At 37.9% G+C, this 17,730-nt stretch overlaps 2 protein-coding genes across 14 annotated transcripts in view; one reads left to right on the top strand and one right to left on the bottom strand.

Annotated features, from left to right (window-relative positions):
- Window positions 1–52: 52 nt before the first annotated feature.
- On the top strand, window positions 53–4,078 carry LOC108680883 (cytochrome c oxidase assembly protein COX20, mitochondrial). Of its 4 annotated transcripts, none has more exons than XM_018169808.2 (4): window positions 53–263; window positions 901–1,017; window positions 1,254–1,312; window positions 2,677–4,078. In XM_018169808.2, exons 1-4 carry the CDS (start codon window positions 216–218, stop codon window positions 2,780–2,782), a joined length of 330 nt encoding a protein of 109 aa, XP_018025297.1. In that variant the 5' UTR covers window positions 53–215; the 3' UTR covers window positions 2,783–4,078. The 4 variants fall into 4 exon arrangements, with proteins under 4 accessions (XP_018025297.1, XP_018025296.1, XP_018025295.1 ...); XM_018169807.2 differs by lacking the exon at window positions 1,254–1,312 and adding an exon at window positions 1,131–1,189 and having other exon boundaries at window positions 2,677–4,077; XM_018169806.2 differs by lacking the exon at window positions 1,254–1,312 and adding an exon at window positions 1,140–1,189 and having other exon boundaries at window positions 901–1,026; window positions 2,677–4,077.
- The window catches only part of LOC108680882 (tyrosine-protein phosphatase non-receptor type 9), a 67,968-nt gene continuing 52,838 nt past the window's right edge, over window positions 2,601–17,730 (bottom strand). For 8 of the 10 annotated variants that reach the window (XM_047881095.1, XM_047881098.1, XM_047881100.1 and 5 more), the window contains 13 exons: window positions 14,594–14,724; window positions 13,698–13,815; window positions 12,519–12,752; window positions 11,591–11,725; window positions 10,808–10,919; window positions 10,340–10,509; window positions 9,775–9,937; window positions 9,240–9,347; window positions 8,697–8,886; window positions 8,122–8,282; window positions 7,555–7,784; window positions 7,013–7,220; window positions 2,601–6,617 (listed from right to left, as the gene is read on the bottom strand). In XM_047881095.1, the coding sequence (XP_047737051.1) occupies window positions 6,391–6,617; window positions 7,013–7,220; window positions 7,555–7,784; window positions 8,122–8,282; window positions 8,697–8,886; window positions 9,240–9,347; window positions 9,775–9,937; window positions 10,340–10,509; window positions 10,808–10,919; window positions 11,591–11,725; window positions 12,519–12,752; window positions 13,698–13,815; window positions 14,594–14,724 (2,187 nt within the window). In that variant the 3' untranslated portion in view covers window positions 2,601–6,390. Of the gene's footprint in view, window positions 6,618–7,012; window positions 7,221–7,554; window positions 7,785–8,121; window positions 8,283–8,696; window positions 8,887–9,239; window positions 9,348–9,774; window positions 9,938–10,339; window positions 10,510–10,807; window positions 10,920–11,590; window positions 11,726–12,518; window positions 12,753–13,697; window positions 13,816–14,593; window positions 14,725–16,047; window positions 16,270–17,730 lie in introns of those variants that run through there. The other 2 variants (XM_018169801.2, XM_047881097.1) reach the window with 2 other exon arrangements.

The raw sequence follows: 17,730 nt of genomic DNA, 5'->3' as shown, positions 1-17,730 counted from the left end.
TTGAACCTTGAATTTTTGAAGTTGCAGTTTTCTTCACTAATACGATTTGTCAGGATTCTGAAGAATTGATCTTATATTTTTTTCATTAATGAATTTCTGGTATTCGTGTTAATTTCATAAGAGCATCAGAGATACTAATTTGTTCTAATATTCTGTGCTAGTCTTCCTAGATTTTCAGAAATATTTAATTAATTGTGTAGGCGGCCAATTCAGCTATGGCGGAGGAGGAGAGAGAACGTGGCAGTAGCGACAGTAGCCCCATTGTAAGTTGTACGAGTTGGACGAGACGTTATAGCAGTCGTGCAGTTTTTCTCGTATAGATTTAATTGTGAATAAATGGCATCTCCTGAACATTCAATATTCAAACTACTCGAGAAATTTTGCGGCATTAGTCAATTAACATTTTCATAAGAATCACTTGCATTTTCTGTTGGTTCATCCTGAGGTGTTGTGAACATTTGCAAGTGCATACCAAAGCAGCTTATCGCAGTTTTAAAGTAGCGAGAATTTATCAGAAATGATGAAGCAATAACCACATCATATCCATGGCTCTCATCAAATCCTTGGCTCTCATCAAGACCTTGGCTCTCATCACATCCCTGGCTCTCATCATATCCTTGGCTCTCATCAAATCCTTGGCTCTCATCAAATCCCTGGCTCTCATTAGGACCTTGGCTCTCATCATATCCCTGGTCTCATCGGATCCTTGGCTCTCGTCATATCCTTCGCCCTGATAAAATCATTTGCTTTCATCACTCTCGTCATATCCCTGGCTCTCATTATACCCTTAGCTTTTTTTACACACTGAAACGAACGATCTTTATTGACTTTCAGATCGGCTCCCATCTTATCCTTGGCTTCGCCTACGCACTGAGACTAACGCTCTTGATTGACTTTCAGATAAAGATTTTCCGGGAGCGCAAGGTGGCGGACATTCCCTGCTACCGCTCGACGTTCCTGGCGAGCACGAGCGCCGGTCTGGCGGGCACGATGGCTTACTTCCTCTTCACCTCCAAGATGAAGGAGGCGTTCAGGGCCGGCATTGGCGTCTTTGCGGTCGTTACGTTGGGATACTGGTCAGTCTACGTATATTACTTAGATGTTTGTAATCTTAATTATTATTTTACAAGATGAAGGAGGCGTTCAGGGCCGGCATTGGCGTCTTTGCGGTCGTTACGTTGGGATACTGGTCAGTCCGCACATATTTCTTGGATGTTTGTTATTATTATTATTACTTCCTCTTCACCTCCAAGATGAAGGAGGCGTTCAGGGCCGGCATTGGTGTCTTTACGGTCGTTACGTTGGCATACTGGTCAGTCCGCACATATTCCTTGGATGGTTATTATTATTATTATTATTGAATTATTATTTTACTTGATTTCATTTTGAACTATTTTTCTTGACTCGCTGTGGCTCTGGTGCACTATAATGAATTAATGTGATGTTTTTATACATTTACGTTGGGATACTGGTCAGTCCGCACATATTCCTTAGTATTGTATAGTATCGTCGGCATTGAAGAATAGGCCTGGATAGGCCTGTCGCCGATTCTTGTACTTTTCTTGACCAGACTGGCCTTTAGATCAAATCTTTTCAACGGACGGGAGGTTTAACATCACTTCTAGATTTCAGTTGTTCCGAAGGATACGAGGCATTTTAAGACTGAACATATGCCCATGCATGGCCTTGTCCAGTCTGTTCTTGAACGCGTTCATACTCGGAGCGTCAACAATATCTTCAGGAAGGCTGTTCCACATGTCAGTGACTCGAAGCTAGAAGAAATGTTGTCGCGTGGATAAGTTGAACCGCAGTTTTTTAGTTTATAGCTGTGGCCCCTTTTGTTGGTTCTTGTTTCAAATTCTAGTAATCCTTCTGGGACCTTGTACAAACCATGAGTATACTTGTATACTTCAATGAGGTCCCCACGCATGCGACGATAACGGAGACTGGGAAGCTTCTTAATTTTCAATCTTTCTTCATAAGACTTGCCCTTTAAGCCCGGAATTATCATTGTTGCACGTCTTTGAACACTCTCAACTAAATTTTTTGTCCTTTTCAAGTCTCGGTGACCACACGACGGTTCCAAACTCTAGGTTTGGGCGCACGACAGAGGTGAACAACAGCTTGATCATTTCCATATCTAGGTACTCGTTGGAGCGTTTGATCAACCCAAGCAGTTTATTGGATATATTAACTTGCGTTTCAATATGCCTAGAAAATTTTAGCTCCTTGTCGATCCTTAGATGCTTGTAATCTGAATTATTAATTTTACTAGATTTCATTTTGAACTATTTTACTTGACTCGCTATGGCTCTGATGCACGATTATGAATTAATGTGATTTTTTTTATACATTTTTGTAAAATTTCCAGCGAATTTCCACGGAAAAATAGCACATTTAATATCAATAGAGTTTCGGTGAAATACTATTATTATTAATATTATTAGTTCGTATGTATTAATATTACCGCATTTTTTTATCGAAGGAATATTTTTGCTGGAAGGTGTAGAAACATAAATGGTATAATACACATTAAATTTGCTAATTCGTAAATCATGCGGTCTTCGTGTTGAAAACTGTCGCAGGGTAGAAACTGACAGTGTATTTTAATGCATGTATTTCACAGGCGTATTCGAAAATTCGAAAGTGATAAATGAAAACGTCAAATTGTTGCAGGTCGTATTGCCGGTACAATTATGCAAAATCGCAACAACCTTACGAGCAGCTGACGCAAGCATTACAACGGCACCGTGTCCAAAATGACGACCACGAAGATGGATGAAGGTTGGCAGGCTTTAAATTTACGTGATGTAAGTAAAATGTGATTTTATATGCTTCTTAATACTCGAAACCATCGTTGCAGGAATAAGTGTAACGTGGATAGAGAATATTTCTTTACATTTTGCAAATAATGTTTCCATTAGAATGGTATAATGGCAGATTCAGCTTAATTACAATTTGTTGCAACGTATGACTAGTATGTACAAAATGAAGAGTGAACGATCTTTGGTAGAGTGCTGAACGTGCTGTATTTGTCTCAGTGGCAAGGAAACCGAGTCATTCAAATTGAAAAGTTATAGCATAAAACCATAGAATCCGCGACGATGCGAAAATGAGTACTGGATGCCTATTCCTTTTTGATATTTGTAAGAAAACAATGAGGTTGACCAAACGTGAGGACTGAAGGTCCTAATTGTATTGTAATATAATACAGTTGTTAAACGTGATCTTCACGTGTTTAGTCACGTGTTACTATAGAAGACTTGATACTTCAGGAAGGTCAGACCCCAAGATTTAGAATAGAATAGAAGTGTCGGCGTTGAAGAAATAGGCCCATGGAATGAATAAAGATTCAGTTGGCTTTGTATGTTTGATTAGCTCCATGATTATAATTAGGATCGTCGATATTATCAGTGATAAATTCGGGGAGGTCATTTCCAGAAAGCTCACCTGTTCTTATTTCCTTCACTGTTCAAATTGCCAAATCCAAACTGAAAGCTGAATTAGTAAAGTTGCAACTATTTTATCAATATTACAAATTCGGTTTGCGGTCATGATTACCGGAGAAATACATTTTATTGCTCTTCCAAATTATTTATACGGAAAGGAGAATAACAGTTTTAATTAGTTTCCAATCATGACCTGAACCCAAAACCTCAATATGGCCTAGTTTACATTTGATTTTTCGCTACGAGGTACTGCAAAAATACGATGTTCCTTATATTAAGCTAATATCCGAAGGTATTCTGTCGCAGGTATCGTTCAAACAAGATAGTATGTGGTGAAACGTGCGTCATACAGCAGGCAGCTACAGCTGAAAACGCTTATGCTGTAAGGCTTTCATGGTTCTATCAGAATTCCAAGGTTCTATAAATACGATAGTAAACTGTACAAGAATTTTCCTTAAAATTACTGCACATATTCTTATTGGTTGTTTGAAGACGGAATTTACGACCAAGAAATAAACCACCATATTTAATAGAATTAATAAGGTGAATACGTTGACTTCCATAGGAGTTTGAAGCCATCCTTACATCCATATTTCCCACACTAAAGTATATTTTTTACCTGACTCATGATTTAAACCGGCACATTTCCACGCGAAATTCTTGATAGAGAAAATTAAACTTCAGAATAGTGTGCAGTGTAAGGCTGAACTGAAGAAGGCGAGAGACAAAAAAAAGGTGTGAGAAGAGCAGAGCACAACCGATCTTAAAATGTCAATGTAACAATCGGGAAAATTTCATCTTTCACGATTCCAGTACAATATGATATGTTCAGCAAATTTTCCCGGGGCCTGAGTAGGATAACAGGAGATTCGTTCTAACTGGTTAATAGTTAAGTATGAAATAAATATTTCTTTTCTACTTATTATGAACAAGAAATCTTGCGACTGCGCCATGCATCGGACGGGAGACTGTAAGGCGCGACACAATTTCTAAAGGTCTAATCGTTACATACTTGCCGACACTTTAGACCGGAAGGATTTCGAAAAATTTCAATACATTTCAAAACAGATTTTAGACGAAGAAACTGGTTTGCATTATGACATCACTTCCCCACTACCCAACAAAACTGAATTACGGCGTGATGAGAGGTATTTTTGATAGACTGAAAGTTATCAAGGCACGTTCAATATACAAGGACATTGACTGGCTATAAATTGAAATGATCGATGGGTAGATTGCGAAAACTGCAGTGCTCACTCTGCTATCAACGTGAAGAGCGCAAATAAATTGCAATTAGCTTGAGGCCCTATTTGTAAGCTATTAAAATAACAACAATCATTAAATAGGTCATGTAAATTATTTCAGATTCCATTCCCTTTCACATTAAATATAGTGTCGGTTTAACTGATGACAAATTTTCAGGTCATGCCAAAGTCAAGTCGAAAGAAAAGATTGCAGTTGTAAAGTTGAAAGGTTCGACACTATGTTGAAAGTATTACTCTGACCTACTCCAAGCAACCGCATTTAACACCTAATCATTATTGCGCATAAATATAGTAATGACGAAAATATTGCCATGTCTTGTTTATAATTTCCCTCCAATGTCGTCGCATGGAGGATGTAAGGATAGTATTTAGGAGGAATATTTGTGAAGCAATACCTCGCCTAAACATACACTCAAAATCCTGATTAAATCCAACAATACGAAGCAGTATTTGCCCCGCAAGTTGCTTTTATCAGGCAACTACAGCACGATCATAATACTTTCTCGGAGGATATAGCTAAGTTTGAACATTATAAGAACACATTATTTACATCGACGCACACAGTTTCATTCAAGAAATATCTACTATAGTAAAATACACAATACGAAAGCTTTATGAGGCTAAAACTATATATATATATCTTTATATACAAGCGGTTCGAGGCATAAGATTTAATGACACGACACAAAAAGGCCTCTAAATGCACACGCTATAATTAGAGGGATATACGTCGGCTTGACCCTAGTCAACCTTATTGTCCGTCTGAACATCGAGTTACTTGGAAGATATTTAACATATTCAATACTATTGTGAAGCTGTAAGAGACCTCGACTTGAGATATAACTTCACGGGGGATATGAACTTGGCCAAAATTTCTCAACACACCACTCGTCTTTTTCTTTCCAATGCCATGTGGTATCGAGTATTTTTCAGTTCATAATATCCGATTCAATATTGGGGTCTACTTCAGCGTTCGAGTAACACATTCTATAAGAATCTACTTTAACACATTCTCATTGCAATAAAATAAATTAAACGTCAATACCAGAAAATGCATTGTTATTATATAAATTGGAACATAAACTCGCAGAACCACACACGCATGCTCAAGGCAATACAATAAAGTTGATAATACAATTAGATACAACAAGATCTAAATACAACAACGAAACACTTTTTTCAAACCCTGCAAAAATACACTATTCAGTCACAAAAAGAACTTTCCTGCAGAAATACGCGCAATGCAGCTTAATTAATAACTTCTTTATACGCATGAAATATTCAACTGATCAAAACTTTGTAGTGTGGCCAATAAATCAACGCTAGTTTGTGACTTAAATCTTGTGATGGAAATACACATGGTTCAAGTGTGTGCTCGACGTGCGGACAGCACGAATTTAAAGTCTTTCACTTGTTCCTAGTAATTCTAAAGCCTACTATGTGTTGCTTGTGAGACAGACACCAACTAAAATTAGTGTAACTATGAAAAGAGAGTAGTTTTGAAACCTAACTCTAATATCCTGTATGTGCGTCATCATGAGGAAGACCAAGTGTCATACGTAGGAGTAAAGGTTCTCTCTCTAAAGATTCCTTGTCTTGGTAAATGACGGTCATCACACGGGAAGAAAGGGAGGGACTCAGAAATAATTATGGACGTAAGCCCCCGGCAGCCATAGCTAATCCGAGTCTGAAGCATCTCCTTCGAAGCCGGTGAGGTCAGCGTCAGGCATCTTGCCGGTGAGTAAGGCGTACTCCAGTAACGCAAGGTGGCAGAAGACGTATTGATCAGGCATCTGGATGCTGTACGCGCGCTGTGATCTGATCTTTTCAACCGTGCCACGAACATCGATCACGCCTGTGTCTTCAAGGCGGCGGATGCAGATGTCCAACGTACAAAAAGTACCTGAATAAAAGATTACCCATTAGGTGCCACAATGTCTATTTTATTCTTTGTTTCTTGTTACCTACATTCAAGGAGTTAGAAAACACAATATTTATGTCCCGAATATGAAATTTCAAAAACTTACTGGTAATTTTGGAAATGCCCGGACGCACTAATTACGTTTTTTGATAAAGCTCATAATCCCCATTTATGGACCACGGCACTTAATTAGTTGGAATAAATGGCCGAGAATTGAATCTTATACTGGACTATAACCCGAGTCCACGAATTGATAACAAATAACTTTTGCTGATGAAAATTTCCGACAAAAAGAATATATTCAATTATTGTGATATATAAATATAGGAAATCAATCATCAATAGGACAATGGGCAATAGTAGTGTGCTTAACCCACCGGTCCTGCCGATGCCAGCAGAGCAATGAACAACGATGGGTGGGCCGAGTTCGTGGCCCCTCCAAATGGGTCCAAGTTCTTCAGTCCTGGACGCTTGAGCCTCCCGCACGCGCACCAAGAAGTCGAGCATCGCCACCGCAGACTCGGGCACTCCGTAGTCTGGCCACGATGAGAACTGGAAGTGCGAGATAAGCCGAGACTCGCCGCTCTGGAAGCAGAAAAAATAGTAAAAAAAAAAAGTTGTAGGATAATTATCGCGTCCGTGATCTACTGTAACAGATTCTGGAAGTTTTTTAGTCATTGAATGAGTGTTGTTGCTATGGTAACACAATTAAGCGTTGATTACATTCAGAATAAAACTGTCTTTTAATCGTGGAAAGTTTAAAAGTAACCTCAAAATTGAATAATCACATTCAACCTTACCCGTTTGAAACCAAGAAAAAAACATTTCAGATATTTCAAGGAAAGATTTTACTCACTGAACTATAAAAAAACATTCATTTGCCATGAGTTCACGTGGAGTACAATTCACACTTGCACACCTTGAGGTCTGTAATTCTGAGGGTAGTTGTGATGTAGTCGCTATCGTGATGCACTTCGATGTTGGTGACCGTGCAGGCAGGGAAGCGCATCGTGTTACCCACGATTTCAGGCCAATACTGGCCGCATTTTGTGCGTCCTCGCTCCACGACCCGCGTGGTCATCACCACGACCACGACACATTGCTCCCAAATCATGCGCCAGAAGTCGGGTGAAGTGTGAGGTAAAGGTCCTGTTGCGCACGATGGGAATGAAAATGCTTCGTTATACACGAGAATATTGTTGTTGCCGCGATCGGCTGGTTCTCTTTAATCACAGTTTGATAGGCTTGATAACCGCTACTCTTTGAAGGGTCGTCGAACGCCTGTGCGCATAATGCAACTCAGGGTTCTCATTTACAGAAATGTACTATCCTAGGCACTACTTGTAGTGATTGTAAGAGTTAAGACCACATTATATGTTTCAAGTTCCTCAAAGCTCAAGGGAAAAGTAATATCGCCGGAAATAACTTATGCTTTGCTGGATGAACGGGGTTGGGTACCAGAAATATAAAAATTACAATATCCTACCTTGAGTAGAAATAAAAGCATTCTTCTGTTTGTAGCCATCAACGAAGTTGGCATTAATGTAGTCGTTGTGTTTCTCTTCAGATGTGTCACTGAGAATGACCCGACTGTGGTCCAAACACAGCACATCTGTGTACCTGTTCTTCAATTGATTGCAGCGCCGTCTGAAGGTAAAAATTCACTTGCATTAGGAAATTTTTAAGATCGCCTTCTTGCCACAAGACATTCGAGTTAAAAAAAGATGAATCCAGTACGATATTTCTTTACTCTCTTGGAGTCATTTTTTTCAACATTTAAATGTACGACCTCTTAAGTCTTATTACGATCTTTAGTGCAAAACTGAACGAACTTTTTAACAAGGCTGGCCATTACGTCAAGCATGTAAATTTATTTCATGGCAAAATTTGGTTTTCATGTATACATAATCTGACTATTTAAACTGATGAATTTAATATACATATAGTGAAAAAAGGCAATTTTTAAAACCCTTTGAAACCAATACTTTTACAAATTGAAAACACAGCTGAAAATCCGCAAGATCACACTTTCAAATGCATAATTTATACGTTACTAAGCACCTGCTATTATCGAATGTTCCGGGAGGCGGCGTGTTCTTAATCTGCATGTAGTCGGTGTGAAGGCCGAGTCTCGCCTTGTGCTTGAGGTGCTCCACGAACTGATCCAACGTGAAGCCCGAGCAGTCAGCCGTGTGCAGGGAGGGCTCTAGCGACGCCAGCTCCACTGCGCACGGAGAGCCACGCGACTCCGCTAAGAATTTTTCAATTTTCGTCAAATTCGGTCAAAAATTCAGAACCCGAATACTAATATTTACATATGAATAAAATATTGATCTATTGTATAGTTACTGATTGTAACACTTTTTTCTACTTTTTATCAAATTTGAACATTTTCAAACCCAAAATATAATACTTAGATACGAATAAAATATTGCTCTGTTATATAGTTAGTGATATTAAAAATCGTTGTTCTTTCTGAGGATAAAAATTTAATTCTAGAATGGCTATACACATGGATTTTTAGTAACTCGATAAATTCATCACGGCCACCGACAATAGTGAACATCTAGTTATTTTCACTTGTAAAATATTGTAGTTACGTACGTGAAGTCTGAACGTGGCCGTTGAGACCGTTCACTACAGCGTTTTCGTCTCTCTTCTGTGCAGTGGTGACAGAGTCTTCTGTGGTGTCTACGCCTTCTAAGCTCACACCTGCGTTCAGAAAATGGTATTAAAATAAACACAAAACAAATCTAATACCTACCGCTTAGATCTTTCCCTTTTCACTAGAAAATGCCTATGATCGACCAAACATTAAAACTATAATTGAAGTATTCATCAACAAAAACGCGAGCTTCATTTTGAAATTCATTCAGCTTGTACTGTATTTAACAATTCACTCTCAAATTCAATATATATTACCGTAACGTTACGTAGATCATTCGCAGCTTAACAATAATTACAGCGTTGCAGAGATCCCGATGGTATTTCTTATTTATTTCAAATCCAACAAAGAATTTCATTTCATGAAAGGTTACGAACCTAGACAACAATTTAGGTGTTATAGGTATTTTTATACATTTAACATTTTTCAAAAAGTTTGTATTTCAATCCAAGTCTGCTAGTTGTAGACCCTCACTAGGCTCAGCAGCGAGGGTAGTAGAGGAAGAGGCTGTGGCTGAGGAGCCAACGCTGCCTCTGTGGTCCAGCGTCTGGAGGTCATCCTCAGCATCGTGTAGCTCCTGCTCTGACTCAGAGTCGTCGTTGGAAGAATCCTCGTCTTCAGAAAATTCAGGACTTGTCTGTAAAAAAAACCTTCTATTGAACAAACCGTTGACACAAAAGTAATAAGGAAAATTGTGAATAAGGCCCAAGCAGATGTAGGTACTTGAGCGTGCAGTAATGCGAACCAAAATCAACAGCAGAACGCTCGAATTAAAAATATATATATAACTCAGTACTCACTGCAGTGAGTGACAGAGAGCGCATTTTCTCGTCGACGAAAACGTGAAGCCACGGACGTACAGACAGACAGACTGATGGACGGACATGACGAGCACAATAGCGCCTTTTTTCCATAAATGAGAAAATGCACTAAAAAAACAAAAGGTTTTCAAACAAAACATAACACATATGAAACACGGAGAATTCTCCAATCTAAAACGAGAAAAGTTTTGCCCAATTCAAACGGAGTTTAGGCTTACAGCATCTCCGCCGTTGACGAGATCATGAGCAGATGATGTGACACGGCGCTCGGAGTTCTTGGGAGACCCTGCCTCCTTCTGCTCGTCTTGTTGGTCTCCAAAAGACTCCAATGGAGGCTCCATGTCTTTTTGTGCCAGCACCGCGTGGTTTCCCAAGTCGTTGCAAGTCTCTGCAGGTTGGAAACTTTCTTAAACGATTTTAAAAGATTAAGTGCAGAAACTTTACTATACTAACTATAAAGCTCTTAGAAGAAAGAATGCGACCTAAAGGAACTACTGCTAAAAAGCAACAAATCACAACAACCCGTATTTTGTTACTTTTCTTGATCGGAAATTAGGATACAATGGATCATAAACAAAGATACAAACGCCTTTGAAAAAACTCAAAGGAATGAAGATTTTGTAAAAAATATTAATTGACTCAGTTTTGCAGTTCTTGACTCAGAAATGACGTAGTTTTGCACCCACCAGAAGCGGCAGTGAGGGCGGGGATGCACTTGGAGAGCCAGGTCTCGTGGTCGATGATCATCTCACCGCCCAGGTTAATGGGCAAACACTTTTTAGGTATGTGTTCCGCCAGCTGGAACGCGAACAACGACGTTACTTTCATGCCGTAGATATTACATGGAAACAACAATCCACAGACGAAAGCCGTTATACATCAAAATTGAGGGTGCCCTGAACATTAATTATTTCTTCATTATTTTACAGATTAATTAATACTATATATAACTGAAATGAACATTAGTTAATACTGCACAAGTATACATTACTGAAACGGCAAGACTGATAATATTCTGCCAGTAAAAACTGTTTTATTGGTTCTAGATATCGGTGGTTCGTTCGTCCGATGATGGTCCCTTTATAATACCTAGTGAAGTGTTATAAATGACAAAAACCTAAAGAAACAGTGCAATAATCATCAACCTCATTTAGAGTACAATCTTTTCTCGCTTGTATCTATTTTATTTATAAACCACAATGTCGCATTTTTTTAAATTACAGAAAGATAGTCAAATTAAAAGATCAAATGGATAATTTCTAAACACGATAACCTCACCTCACTTAGCGTGACCGTGTAAACTCTGTCACGAACCGACAATCTCCGTGTAAACCGACAATTTGAATAATGAACATCGAGTTATTTTTACTTATGAATCATCGTAGTTACGTACATGAAGTCTGAACGTCAAATGAAAGATAGTCAAAATGAAAGATCAAGCAGATAACTTTAGAACAAGATAACCTCACCTCACTAAGCGTGACCGTGTAAACTCTGTCCCTAAGCTTCTCTCTGACGAAGAGTCTCAGAACCTTGAAGGGAGCCTTGAACCACAGCGGCGCCGTCACGATCAGAACCTTCTTGAGGCGAGCGGGGTAGGCGCCCTGCACGCACGTTTTGAATTTCAACTCCAGACAAAAGTACATTAAAAACTTTAGATCTCAACTCAAGACAAAAGTACAACAAATGTTAAAACTTTAGATCTCAACTCCAGAAGAAAGTACATTAAAAACTTAAGATCTCAACTCAAAACAAAAGTACAACAAAGTTTAAAACTTTAGATCTCAACTCCAGACAAAAGTACAACAATGTTTAGAACTTTACATCTCAACTTCAGACAAAAGAGTTAAAAGCTTTAGATCTCAAATCCAGACAAAAGTGCAACAATGTTTAGAACTTTACATCTCAACTTCAGACAAAAGAGTTAAAAGCTTTAGATCTCAACTCCAGACAAAAGTGCAACAATGTTAAAACTTTAGATCTCAATTTCAGACAAAAGTACAACAAAGTTAAAATTTTTAGGCCTCAACTCCAGACAAAAGTACAACAAAGTTAATAAACTTTAGATCTCAATTCCAGGCTCAAGTACAATGAAATTATTTTAATTGGCAACCTATAGGCTACAGAAAGAAAAATAGGTCATATTGTCCAAACAGTGAAACACTTTTTACGAGCAGAGAGCGGATGCAGCACTGATACGCTCTTTTACCGGGCAAAACAGATTCAGGATGAACAGGAAAAAGTGCATCGCTACTTGGACAAAACCTCAATAATTTCTAGGCGTGTACGTATATAATACTTATAAAGAACAAAGCAAAAGGATTTAATTACCTTGAGTAGGGGTGAGTTAGGCTTGTACGTATGTTACCTATAAAGAACAAAGCCAAAATTGATTACCTTGAGTAGGGTGAGTATTTTTTGTGAGAGCTGATAGTCGAAGTTATTGTAGAGGGAGTCGGTCATATCATAGATGAATATGAGCCCGTGACGCTGAGTATCCGAGGACTGGAGGGCAGCGTCGAGCTGACACACCAGCGCTTGCAGCGTCGTCTGGTGGGTGCTGACGCGGGGGTCGTGTTTGCGAGCTGAGAACAGCGCGATAGCCGCCCCGGTGGACACGTCCCGACACCGCTGAACACATCAACGTTGCGTTAAATATACGTCTAATTATATGCGTTGTTTTAGTGGAAATTTAAACAAAACTAGATTTTTAATTTGTAAAATTGAGCAAAATTTACTCAATTGTCAGGACGTACGTCTAAATACATGCGTTGTTTTAGTAGAAATTTGAGCAAAACTGGAGTTTTAATTTGTAAATTTGAGTAACATTTACTCAATTGTCAGTTAAGCAAAACTGGAGGTCTACTTTGTAAAATTGATTAAAATTTACTTAATTGTCAGTTAAGCAAAACTGGAGCTCTACTTTGTAAAATTGATTAAAATTTACTTAATTGTCAGTTAAGCAAAACTGGAGGTCTACTTTGTAAAATTGATTAAAATTTACTCAATTGTCAGTTAAGCAAAACTGGAGCTCTACTTTGTAGAATTGAGTAAAATTTACTCTCAATTGTCAGTTAAGCAAAAGTAGAGCTTTAATTTGTAAAATTTAGGGAAATTTACTCAATTTTCAGGAGTGAAATTGTAAGAACTAAAAGTAGCCTAGTGAAGTTAATGCTAAGTTCGACAGAAAAGGACCAGGAAATGAGATAAACAGAAATGAAGACAAAAATTACAATGGTTTTAAAACCATCCATTGAATCATCGGTGCTGTGGAACGATCATGCAGTAGGTAACTGAGTTGACTGGTGAAGGAAGATGACCTTATAAATAGCGTGATATTTGCAGTGTAAAATTTGTTTGAGTGGTTATTCCAACGAGCGTGTTGCGGATAAAAGCTACAATAGTAACATCGCGATTTAAATTAACTTGAAATTTAAATTGTCTTGCAACTGGTCACGATGATATGCGAAGCTCTCATAGCAGATCTCGGGAAGGTAAATAATAAATATTTAAAAGTTTGAAAAAGATGAAAAAAGATGCAGATAAAAATAAGCGATTAACTAATTGTAAACTCACAAGGATGGTAAATTTGCCGGTGGCGAGTTCAGATCGGAGCGGCTCGACGGTGATGTCGAAATTACATAGACCTTCTTTCCGCCGTGTGATCTCGTGTTGCTGGTACAACTGCAGCGCTCTGCTCATGCAGGATTACAAGTTATTCATATCTACTAAATCCCTCAACATAAACAAAACCAATATGTAATAAGTCTACTCATCAGTAATCCCATATTGCGTCCTGATTAATAAGAACGAGTTGAAATGCGTAAATTCATTTGAACACGAGTGTACATTTTTCTGTAGACATAAAAATGATGAGCACAGTTAGAGATGTGCACAATGTGCAGTAGTAGGCAGGGAGGTAGTGGAAAGTAGTGGACAATGTCCACTACTTTACCCATACAAAAACAAGGGCTGATTCAATGATAAGCAATTAGTTTGTGCAAGGATGAGGGAAGTCAATGTTTATTCATTACCTGGGTCGTAATGTCATAATTCGCTACCCATAAAAGTAGCAACATATTTTTCGTCGAGTTTATTTATCGAGTTTAGTTTGAAAAATCGTCAGTGATTGGCTGACGTGCTTACGAATGCGAAACAATTTTTGATAATACGATTCCAGTTCGTTACCAGTGATGAAAATTGCAGGATAAATAACTTGCATAATAAATTACTAGCAGCATTAATTTATTGCAGGATAAATTAATTGCAGGATAAATTAATTGCAGGATTAATAAATTGCAGGATAAATTACTTACAGAATAAATTTCAAGTAGTATAAATTACTTGCAGGATAAAATACTAGTAGTATAAATTACTTGCAGGATAAATTACTAGCAGTATGAATTACTGGCAGTATAAATTAATAGCAGGATAAATAACTTGCAGGATAAATAACTAGCAGGATAAATTACCTCTGAACGTCAAACTTGCGCGCCATGAGGAACTTGACGGCCGTGTTCCATGTCAGCGGACCACTCGAGCTGCTGCAGTCGCTGCCGTTCACCCGCAAGCAGTTGGCGCGCTCCAGGAACTCCTTGGTCGCCTGCACCACCATCAAGAGTTGAACACATATTGTACGTAGAGGATATAGTTAGAGTAGTTACAACTTATAGCAAGAGTAGTTATAACTTATAACGAGAACATGGAATTAATAGCAAGAGTATCTAGAAGAAATAGCAAGCGTAGTTTTCACTTATAGCAAGAGTACATGGAATTTAGAATAAGAGTAGTTATAACTTATAGCAAGAGTACTTAAAATTTATAGCAAGAGTACATAAAACTTATAGCAAGAGTACATAAAACTCATAGCAAGAATACATCGAACTTATAGCAAGAGTACATAGAACTTTTAGCAAGAGTACATAGAACTTTTAGCAAGAGTACATAGAACTTTTAGCAAGAGTAGTTATAACCTATAGCAAGAGTGTATAGAACTTATAGCAAGAGCACGTAGAAGACTGCAATGCCGCCTTTATAACACAATGGCCAAAGCAAAACCTTTGTGTTTAACAAATCTAAATCACAATATTAGGACCTGCATAATGAATTTTAAATGGTACGTACCTGGTTAAAGGATTTCGAAAAAAAAAAACAACTTGGTAAATTATAAGACTTGGATAATAATACAAATCGGCAATGTCATAATCTCAAAACTTATTGAAATAAGTATATGTATTTGCATAAGTATTGGCGGGGGTACGAGTAAATTATAACGGGTATATAACCTAATGGGCATTTAATCTACAAATTGTAAATTTCGAACTAATTTTTGGCAAAGCAAATGAACCGTCACAATCACCCAATAGACTTATAACTGTAAAAAGCAACAGCACCGACAGTGGAACTGGAGCTAATAAAGAAAAATTTTAAATGCGTCTTGACTTCAAAGTTATAATATTATAAAAATTATGGAGCACATCAGAACCATTTAGGATGAGATCCAAAATGCTACACAAGTTCACAAGGTCAAACTAACCTGCAGTGTAAAATCACTTAGTCAAAAAAGTGACATCAGGACAAGCATAGGCAGGTAAAAAGTAGTCGAATGCATTGGAGAGCAGTAGAAATTATGATACAAAAATATACAATAAAAAATTATAATTGGAAAAAATAAGATGAGCCTACGAAAAACATAGTAATTAATAATTGTTCTTTACATTCTTGGAAAACAATCAAACGAACTTTTCTACAATTTCAACCATTAAATATCAGTTAGGACTAATTACCCCATTTAATATATAATAATTGTTCTAGATATTCTTGGAAAAAAGTCAAACGAATTTTTCACCAATTTCAGCCATTAAATATCAGTTAGGAGGGATAATTACCCCATTTAAAGATCAAAATAAAGCGCTTACAAACTCACCCGGTCAATAGATCTCCTTCCCATGCCAGTGCAGCGAAGAACCATGCCACTACCGCCACACTCAAGCTCTACCCACACTACCGTCTACCAATGTTCTACTTGTCAAGGCCGACAGACTGGGCTGACTACAACATTTACTAGAACTCAACAAAGCAGTTTTGCATATGTGAACAGAATAGAATGTGAATAGGACCTTGAAATAGGACCATACTACAGGTTACTTGTGGATAGGAACAGGACCATATACTACAGGTAACAGGTTACTTGATTATATATCACTAAAGTCAAAGAAGCCTCTACAATTCAATGCAGAAATAATGCAGGAAAATTACACTTATAATCTTTCATCCTGAAATCAAGATGGATAACACCGTTTATGAGATTTCTGCACTGCTCTCTGTTCGTAACAGAAATTTAGATTTCAAGCAATGGCTTGAAAATAAAGAGCCTTGCGCGGGTTAAATACAAAAGTTCACTAGTCCGGTAATATTTCGAGTTAATTTGATTTATTTGTCATCCATTTGATAGTAACTATTTCCGCCAAGACAAGTGGGGAAAAAAGCGCCACACTGGTATTCTTATCCCCTGAGTTAGTCAGGCTAGGGTTGGCAAGCGTACGAATCAGAGCGTTGTATAGATGACAAGAGCATACGTAAGGTACGCCTATACGCACATACGTATAGGCGTTAGATACGCAAATAACGCCGCTCGCTTTTTCGAACAGTAGAAGTATAAATACATAGGAAATTAGAAAAAATTGCGCGAAAAATAAAATTGTTTTACAAGTAGGAACGTTTAAGAAAGTAAATTCGCAGCTTTGGAAATACGTTTAGGCGAGCAACATTATTAAAAAGAAATTTCAGCAACAACTCTAAAACAACTTAAAGGATTAATTAAAGGTATTGGTTCACTCTAAAAAAGCGCGTTTATCCTTTCTCAATATTATTTGCCCATGCTTAACAGATAGGAACATAAAAAACGAAGCAACATGACCCTTAACACAGTCCATTTATAATATTATCTGAAATAATGGAAAGAAAAGTCAATATTGGACAGTCTCGCCCATGCATTCTTCCACAAATCAAGTTTCAGTATATGCAAGACAACTTGTACGAATTGCTTCCTGCAAAGATATACGTCAAGAATAAAATATTCAATAAAGGGACTCTAGCATTAGCTGCATGACGCGCCCTAAGTCTGTGTAAGGAAGGCATCAAGTACAGGCAGGCTTTGTATGCACATAGCAGAGGCACTCCCGTACAATAGCTGCTGCGCCCAGTCAGCTTCTAATTGCTGCAACTTCGCTCACGTCTTTGCGGTTGTCTTCGTCGTAAGAAACAAACCAATCAAATAATCTACTTCGCGAAACAAATGAATTGTTTACCTCTTACCATTATTCACCTTACTTCAAAACCTGTATCACTTACTCGAAGCATCACCAGAAGAGGCCCTATAATCGAATGTCAGTCTATTACAGGTGCATAACTATTTGAGAATACACTGTAGAAACATCTTTTGGTTGAGTTTATTGCACATGACAACGTCATGTGCAATAAACACATATTGCCAGGTTCTCAGCTGCAAAATTGCCACGGTTAAAACAACATCGTAGCCGTCAACATAAGTTTTAACGATCGAAATCAAGATATTCGTTAAAATGTCGTTAAAATGCAGTCCATTTTC

The sequence above is a fragment of the Hyalella azteca genome, unplaced genomic scaffold, assembly GCF_000764305.2.
Source record: "Hyalella azteca isolate HAZT.00-mixed unplaced genomic scaffold, Hazt_2.0.2 contig7049, whole genome shotgun sequence".
Classification (NCBI taxonomy): Eukaryota; Metazoa; Arthropoda; class Malacostraca; order Amphipoda; family Hyalellidae; genus Hyalella; species Hyalella azteca.
The sequence above is the reverse complement of the archived record's forward strand: the minus strand, read 5'-3'. Positions and strand labels throughout refer to the sequence as shown.